The following is an 8,619-nucleotide window of genomic DNA, read 5'->3' as shown; positions in this document are numbered from 1 at the left end:
GTAAGTAAAATGCATTAAATCAGGGTGACAGTTCCCACCTCAGTGATAGTGGTGGGGGAAACTGTGAGGGACAACAGTCTCTTACCTGGAAGTCAAAGACACAGAGCTCCACAGCATCGGAAGGCTGGCAGTTGGCTAGGAAGGTGTGGTGGTTGAAGACACAGCCCACAGTGCGGTAGGGGGAGGAGGGTTTGGGCTGGGGGGCCAGTGGGGGGGCATCTGGGTCTATGGCCTGGTGCAGGTATCTGACCATACATAGGGGACATTGAGGCTAATCAAACACTGCAAACATTTTTCACAATTATACTATACAAATTGAATAAATAGTATTTACAGCTGCCTGAAAAATAAATTCAGAGTTAATGACTAAGGATTCTTATAAAAGTACTAGCATGAAGGTAAAAAGGTCTATAGGCTGGGACACATTTGTTAAATGTAGAGAGAAATATTTTAGAGGATACAAAAGCTCCTCAAAAACCATTAAGTGCTTAGAGATCAATAGCCACCACAGCTTGCTGTATGCAAAAACATAGCTTCTGTTACTGACTTACTGTGGATGGACAGTGATATGAATTCAAGTCTATCTCCATTATGCGATGAGTGAGTTATGGACAAAACAATAATTGATGGACAAAATCCCAGAACTGGATAACCACCAAAATGTAATCAATTGTTCCCTGGCCCAGAGCCTGGCCACCAGATTTCATGGAAATGCCTTCATGGGATTCTGAGATATTCTGCTGACAAACACACAAAGACTGTCTGAAGAGCTAACTAAGCTGTAAACAAAAAAACACAGTGTAGTCCAATGGCTTCAAGGGACAGTGTTTTCTGTAGTTACTCGAAAACTAAAAATGTTCAATATTGGAGTAGAATCTCCACAAATATTCACATATATCCTATCTGTCCTATCCCGGTCTTCAGTGTTAAAGGTATCCAACACATAAATATTAATAATGGGCAGCATTTCCTCATATGTCCAAGCTGCTGTTGAAGTTGTAGTTTGATGCCAGAGGGACAGGGGAGCAGTAAAAGCAGTTGTGTTACATAAGTTGTCTATTAAAAAAAAATCGGACCTGTGTGCTGTCAGACTCTCCCAGAAGGTGATGCTCCCATCAGTACCGCGAGTCAGGACCCAGGTGTGTGGCGTTCCCTTGGCTTTGGTGCCCACACACACGTACGCGTCCAGGCCAAAGCCCAGCAGGAGGCCGCACAGCAGGGTGGCGTGGTCCTCACAGTCCCCCTGGAGAGGACAGACAGTGATGAGTTCAGGTCCTTTGGAGAGTTTGAAATGTGGTTTGAAAGTATATTTTTGACATCATGATCACTGTTTTGAGTTCAAATAAAAGGTAGGCATTACAGTCACTGTCAATTCGTTATTGACATTAATTTAACCCGGGTGTGGCTTCTCGAGAGCTTCATTCGCAGAAGATCATGAGATGTGGCTGAAAGCTCCAGCAGCCAGTTGAGCTTTGATTCTTTTCTTACATGTCATGTTCTCAAAGGTCAAGATTGTTCAAATAAGCCTCTTTGCTTTTTCTGGAGGTTGGGCGGGATATTATAGTATTATCATCTGCAAATATCTTTATATCTTTATTCTCAAAATATTATGATTTTACTCAATATATAAGACTTTTATAACTACAAATCATCAGCATGAATACTTGTCGTTTTTACGAAGGAGTACTAGTGCCGAATTCAAATTAAGCTTACACTCTCTCCAGGAAACTCTAATAAAATGAGAAAAAGCTGTTAAAAATATTCATAAGTAAAAAGAAACAGCTAAGGAGTTGCCCTGTTTGGGACAAAGTCCTCATTTACGCTGTGACTGAATAGAGTTTAACCTTGACATATGCAAAGTCCTTATATTTAGACAGATTTGAACAGATCTACAGCCGTCTTCATGCCATCCCTGCTGCTTGTCTAATTCATCATGTCACTACAACAGATGTCTGTTTAGACAGACATACAATATCCTGTTCTTACTTCACTGTCACAGCCTTTCTCAGAACTGCTCAACACACACAAGGAAAGCCTGCTGGAGAGGAAATAAGCTCTGTAGTCATCAAATTGTCCATGACAGTAAGCAACTCTTATTTCACTCCTACAACTTTTCCGGTAAAGAGGCCTGGGTTGAGATGGGGGCTGCTGCTGCGTGCTGGCTCGGGCTTCGGGCAAGTCAGAATGATAGATGTTCCCCAGAAGTGCTAATATGGACGGCAGCATCGGAACAGGCTGGGGACTGATGAGGCTAAATTAATTTTCCCTGGAATGAAACTCATAAATCACAGCTGACAAGGGCCACTTTGTGAGAGTTGTGTTGTGTCTGTCTTGCCAGCCGCTCACAGAGGAGAGGCAGGGAACATTTATCCTGTGGTGGTCTGGGAAATTCCCCACTATCAAGCTGAGAGATGAAAATGCATCAGTCAGTCCACTTCTTTCTCAGAAATGACACAATCAACTGTGCTCAGAAAAGGAGTGAATGTAAACGCAACTGAACCGAGTTCACGTGGCGCTTTCTGACTGAACAACAGGAATTTGTGACCTTTATTCCAAAACATGCATTACTGTATAGTCAGAGGGGCAGGACTGAGATTATATGAGGTAAATTTCAACTTTTTTAAACACAGTTCTCTTTACTTTCCATCGTAACAGAGGATTTTAAAACATGAATGACTCATCCAACTGATTTTAAACTTTTAATTTTGTGATTGTCTCTGATGCTGTGTATGTGTTTTTGTTATGCTATGTTGTTTGTATGTATTTTGTCTTCTGGAAGACATAAAGGCCTGGATAGGAAATCAAATGGTCTGCACTTTGTAATGACGACCACCATCACTTTTGTTTGAATGTAAGAATGTAAACATAATGAGTAACAGGGGAAAGAACTCGCCTTATTATAAGTTAGATATAAGTATTATTTCAACCATCCATCTATGTTTTAAGTGATATTGTACTTAAATTAGGTTCCTTCTTGACACACATAAGGAATGTTTGTAGTACGAGTGCTATTGTTTTGTATTATGTATTTATGTAAGGCAGTTCCATCAGACTGCAGTGCAGCAATTCAGGAGCGGCTCCAAAGCGATCCAAGAATAGGTCTCGATGTTAGGTTGGAAAAATGTCACACTCAGAGGTCATGGACTTGGCCTGTGATGAGATCAGTGTAATTATCCCCAGGCTGGATTATGTTTCATCTAGGTATGGTGTTTGCCTAACTTGGGTTTTGTGTTACAGTGTTTTCCTTTTAGACACCAGTGTGTGATTTGGATGATTGTGTAAAGAGGTTAGAGAACAACTTTTGGAACGTGCATTTGCTGTTTTTGTATATTCTATTCTCAAAACAGGGCTTTTGTTTCTAACAATGCATCAAAATAATTGAGAAAAACCTAATAAAAATATCCAGGATTGCTTCCATTTTGATAATTACTGACTTTAAGATCCAGTGTTTTACATCTGTCATATTAACAACATACAAACTTATAAACTATGTCTTAATAACATTATTATCTATAGAAAGATCTACTCATTAGTACAGTAAGACATGTCCCAACTGTTTATACAGTCTGAGAGAGCAAAGGAAAAGTTATATTATTATTAATAACACAAAGACAGTGCTATTAAAGAAAGGCCAAATGGAGAGTTTGGACAACTGCCGTGCACTTACTCAAAGACATTACGTCATAAATAAGATAATAAACCACAGAAAGGAATAGCTGACACATCCTTAAATAGAAAGACACATGCCCCTTGACAGGAACTTTTGTGTGAAAAGCTATGAATCTGCCATTGTCTCTGTCTTTGACAATAAGCATAGAGCACTATAGTAAGTGCATTGTCATCTGAAAAATGACTCCATCCCCGTTGTGGCTGCCAAGAAGCCATCCAGTTTCTCTCTTACCTTCCCTCTACACAGGAAAGCCATTAATGTGCACCACTGCTCCTGCTTGCCTCCTCCTCCTCCCACCACCGGGGCCTTCTCGAGGGCCAGCAGGCTGACGAAGCGGGCCGCCTGTCGAGGGCTCTCCAGCAGCCGGCCCGCCCGGAGGACTCGCACGTAGGAACACACCGGCCTGTTGACGCCGTTTTCATCCTGCAGGGAGCACAGAGACACACCCAGAGGTAGTGGGACAGCTCGGAGCAAGATATGAATTTGAAGGGTACAGGATTAAATAATCCCTAAACTGGTTAGGAATATGAGATGTCTTCTCCTCAGACCTCTAACTCGCTAAACCAGCATCTGAGTGGCAAATAGCCAATGAATTAGGTTGTTCTGAGGAACACGTGTGTATACACAACCCATTCCCTCTGCTACTCACTCCACAGGTCTATTGTTCGTAAAGAAACTGCCTGGATAAAAAGGTTTAGGAACAAATGTCCTTAAATGTAGGCAAATCTGTATCATATTAAGGTTTCATTGTTTCCCCACAACATGTGGTAATTTAGACCAACCTGTGCAAAGATCTTCACCATTTTGGATTGGTGTGACGGACGTATCTCAAGGAACTCCCTCCACCACTGTTTGGCATAAACCAAGAAGAGCCTCTCCTTCTCTGCCGTCCTCTGCCTCTCCAGTGATTGCTGAGTGAGAAACACACAGTGACATCAGTTGTTAAATATAGAGCTTTGATGCTTCTTTCACAATGCTGCCTTTATATAAACTCCGATTGATTCCTAACAGTATTAATGGAATTCTGTGGTAATGATTTACTGTTAGTTTACGGCGTTACTTTATTCATGAATAATGAAGCAGATGAATAAACAGAGGGATGAGCAGACAGAGAGATAAAGAGACTCCAGTGTGCTGACCTGTGTGCTGATGATGTCAGTGCTCAGAGTCTCTGTGAGAGGAGGGTAGAGCTCCAGACTCACAGTCAAAACACCAGCTGGGACTTTGCATTCGCTTCCTGGTCAAACACACAAACACACATGTTACTGAAAGCTGTTAGAGCTGGAAAGAGACAGGGAAACAGCGGATGTTTTTTTAAAAATCTTACATTTGTAACAAATGCCTGCTTAGTTACTGTAAGTCAACAGAAATAACTGTTAATATTTCACAGCAGTGTTTCCAGCCTGAGCACACTGAGATCATTAATGTGACAGGAAAGACAAATCATTTGTTTTATATATATTATATTTTGCTACTCAAACTTATATTACTTTTTAAATTACCTTTCACTTATCTTTGCTCATTTCTTGTAAAATACTACAGAATTTTGGATCTTCTGGCCTAACATTATTCAAATGAAGAAATGTCAGTCAGTCTTTGGTTGAACAACTCAAAACTCACAGACATGTTCAGCTGTAAAGGGATGCAAACAGACACTGCTTCATTTTAAAGGGTCACCAGCCAGAAAAGTCGAGAAACTATGTTTTTTTTTAAACTTACATGATGGATGTGTGAATGAACCCCATTAGTGAACAGAATCATCTAAATGAGTTTCCTGAATAGAATGTCTTAAGAACTTTCTTTGGCTAATAGAGCAATAATGTCAGTGTGAATCTATCACTGTGATTTTATTGGTACACAATACTGCACTACTACTATACTAATGTAGAGCTTAATGTCAAGAAGAACTGAACTGAAAGACCTCAGTGTGTGCAGTTGCTTTCAGGTACATTAGCAATAGACACAGGCAGGCTTAGTGGTCTGCTGGCAGAGAAAAGGTTTTGTATGTTATGTGATTTAGGTGAGACTCAAGATGAAGTCTATTTTATGTTTTAGCTTATTTTAAGATACTTCAAGGGGAAAAATAATAATGATATAAAGTGATATTTATGAAAGGAACCCTTTTTTCTGTCAGAGGAAACCATTCTTTGTTTGTAATTTAATGTGTGTTTTTGGTGTTTGAGCTGGTCACTTGTATTAACATGACACAATAAATAAACTACTACTGTTCTCTATTCTGTCCTATAACATTCTTAACTATATAGGTGTTTTTGAAAATAAACACCATCACTCGCAGCAGAATCACCCTTCCTCACCAACTCCCATCAGCTCCACAGCAAAGCAGGTCTTCCCACTGGGCAAACTGAGGACTGTCCTCCAGTCCAGGAAGTAGGACGAGACCAGCGTCGTCTCGCTGGAGGTGTCCATCCTGATCAGCACCAAGTGAACCGGGTCACACATAGAAAGCATGGTGGTCGCATCCGCCATTTTACTGCCTTCCCCTGCAGAGCCAAACATAATTACAAAATAGGCAAACTGAGCAGAGGTAATATTATGCAACAGCGCAACAACTGTTAGTCTTGACTGAGTGACACCAACAGTGCCATTTTACACGTACCTACACCATCTCTGTGGATCTCTAAGAGGAAGCCCTCCTTCAGGTCAGGTTCGCAGGCACAGGGAACTGGCTTTGAGCGAAACCTCTGGTTGCGGAAGTGCAGGTAGAGCGTGAATGTAGAACACACCTGACCAGGTAAAGGCTCTGGCTCCTGGAGGTGCTCCAGAAAGGCCTTGCCACCAAGCACTTGAAGATACAGGTACCGCCTGCATGGGTCAATATTAGCTAGCAAAAAGAAAAGAATGTCTTCACTTAACCGTTCAAACATTAACAGGGGCAGCTAGAGTCAAAGATGTTGGTTTATTTCCTTACTTTTTTCTAGCTTAGTAATATTCTTGTCAACAAAGTGAGTAGCAGGTTTTGGAGGAGATCCTGTTTCTGCTTCTGTGGGTACTTTCTACCAAAGCAGACCAACAAGACAAAAGTACCAGTCAGCAGGTGATTGAATTCATAAAATTCATACAATGGATGCATGATGATGTTGTCTGTATCTGGGTTCAAAATAGCACTTACAACAACATTCGCATTGAATTATTCAAGAAAGTTATTCACATTCAGATAGGAAGAGTCCATTTTCAATTCATGAACTGCTGTCAGCCTAATTAATCATCAACTATATAAACTGCCTGCAAAATGTTGGCCAACCTGGGTAAAGTGTAGGTCCTTCATCACATCATCTATGATGCCCCTGCGCTGCAGAGCACGTAGGAAATCTGCCTCAGACAGAGACCGATGTGCTGGACCTTGGTCATCCCTCACAGTCTCAGCCAGCACCTCTCGGATCTTCCCGTGAATATCCATCTGATAACCAGAAAAGACAGAATAAACACCCCATTCCCATACACCTGAAAAAGTATGCCACAGACAATATCCCTGTCATTTAGGCTTAGTCGTGTATCTGTGGCTTTCCCTCTCCCCACAGCATAATGACGGTTAATAGAATTGCATTACCACTGACATCACATTGCCCCACTTTTGTGCCTGTTTAAAAGCACCCATCCTTCACTATTATGCTGTCTCTTGATATGTATGTCATTACAATCTTAGTGCAAATTGAGGATAGAAATGTTATGTTTCTCAGACATTTTACTGTAAACACAAACTATTTCCATTATCAGCCAGTTAGTAGAGAGGAAATCCTAAATGACCAATAGGATATTACATATTACATTAATTCTAATACTGTCCATTAATGTATCCGTGTACCTACTATTGTGCTGTAGAGTGCCCTAGTGTGGCAACAACAGAACAATGTGTTAAAAAATGACATCACATATCTAGTACAGCCGAACTTAATAAAAGACACAGTTTAATGGTGCTGTAACGTATAATATTATTTATTTGTGCATTTTTGTCAGTTAGCAAGTAGACATTAATTTGCTATATTTTCAAATGGCATTTGGCGAACTGCTCTTCCTTCAAGAAAACACGTCTGCGCAACAGTTAAACTGCGTATCAGACTGCATACAAGAGCCCACTGTTTAATAACACAAACATGGAGCTACAGAAATGAAAGCTATGGAGTTCGCTCACCTTGAGCAGATGGTTGTGAATGATTTGCTTCAGCTCGGAAGCTTTCTCTGGAGGCAGGGACATTACAGTTGATGAGCTCTGGCCAGTTTTAAGCAGAAATAGCTAGCTAACCTAGTTATAAGGAACTATTAGGAAGGATTAACAACTGAAGTTTTCTTTTTGAGCAATATTTGATCCTTGTTAACATGTCGCGCCTGTAACAACCAAATGTCTATCTGACAGCCACAACTGCCAGTTTAAACTGTGGCGGAAAAGCAAGCGGGAATACCGCTAGCCTGCTGCCTGACAACGTCCTGTGGTTGAAATGGACGTTAATCTACAATTCTGTACTAAAACAAAAACAACAAACCAAAACACCAAAACAAAATAATATACGCCGAGTCGGATATCATCGACGGGATATTTTATTTTGGGGGAGGTTAATTTCAGTTTTGTTTAAAGAAATGTTGGCCATTTTATTCAGGGATTGTAATGGTTGTCGTACTATCGTCACTCTCTGCGGCAACCAGTACAGGACCCTCTTTTGTAGTCCAAATTGTAGTTCGTAGTACTAGGCCTTGTAGATCTAGTTACCTTTTACCTTTAAAAAAAAAATCTTTTTAGCAAACCAACCAATTATATTAATTAATAAACTGAATTAACTTCTTCTACTCCTTTACACACACACACACACATATACATATATATATATATATATATATATATATATATAAAATATGTGTGTCATTTATAGCACTTAAAAACAAAACTCTTTCTTTTATAGATAGCTGACACATACAGTGCTTCCTCCTTCACGTGC

At 40.4% G+C, this 8,619-nt stretch overlaps 1 protein-coding gene across 1 annotated transcript in view; it reads right to left on the bottom strand.

Moving 5' to 3' along the window:
* cep76 (centrosomal protein 76) overlaps window positions 1-8,145 on the bottom strand; it is an 11,025-nt gene extending 2,880 nt beyond the window's left edge. The window contains exons 1-10 of the mRNA XM_035671601.1: window positions 7,821-8,145; window positions 6,933-7,088; window positions 6,600-6,684; window positions 6,288-6,512; window positions 5,986-6,171; window positions 4,810-4,907; window positions 4,453-4,581; window positions 3,902-4,093; window positions 1,077-1,243; window positions 86-245 (exon numbers count right to left, since the gene is read on the bottom strand). Of these exons, the coding sequence (XP_035527494.1) occupies window positions 86-245; window positions 1,077-1,243; window positions 3,902-4,093; window positions 4,453-4,581; window positions 4,810-4,907; window positions 5,986-6,171; window positions 6,288-6,512; window positions 6,600-6,684; window positions 6,933-7,088; window positions 7,821-7,883 (1,461 nt within the window). The 5' untranslated portion in view covers window positions 7,884-8,145. The remainder of the gene's footprint in view (window positions 1-85; window positions 246-1,076; window positions 1,244-3,901; window positions 4,094-4,452; window positions 4,582-4,809; window positions 4,908-5,985; window positions 6,172-6,287; window positions 6,513-6,599; window positions 6,685-6,932; window positions 7,089-7,820) is intronic.
* Window positions 8,146-8,619: the final 474 nt, after the last annotated feature.

Source organism: Morone saxatilis, unplaced genomic scaffold (assembly GCF_004916995.1).
Source record: "Morone saxatilis isolate NCDOM2014 unplaced genomic scaffold, NCSU_SB_2.0 Contig24, whole genome shotgun sequence".
Taxonomy (NCBI): domain Eukaryota; kingdom Metazoa; phylum Chordata; class Actinopteri; family Moronidae; genus Morone; species Morone saxatilis.
The sequence above is the reverse complement of the archived record's forward strand: the minus strand, read 5'-3'. Positions and strand labels throughout refer to the sequence as shown.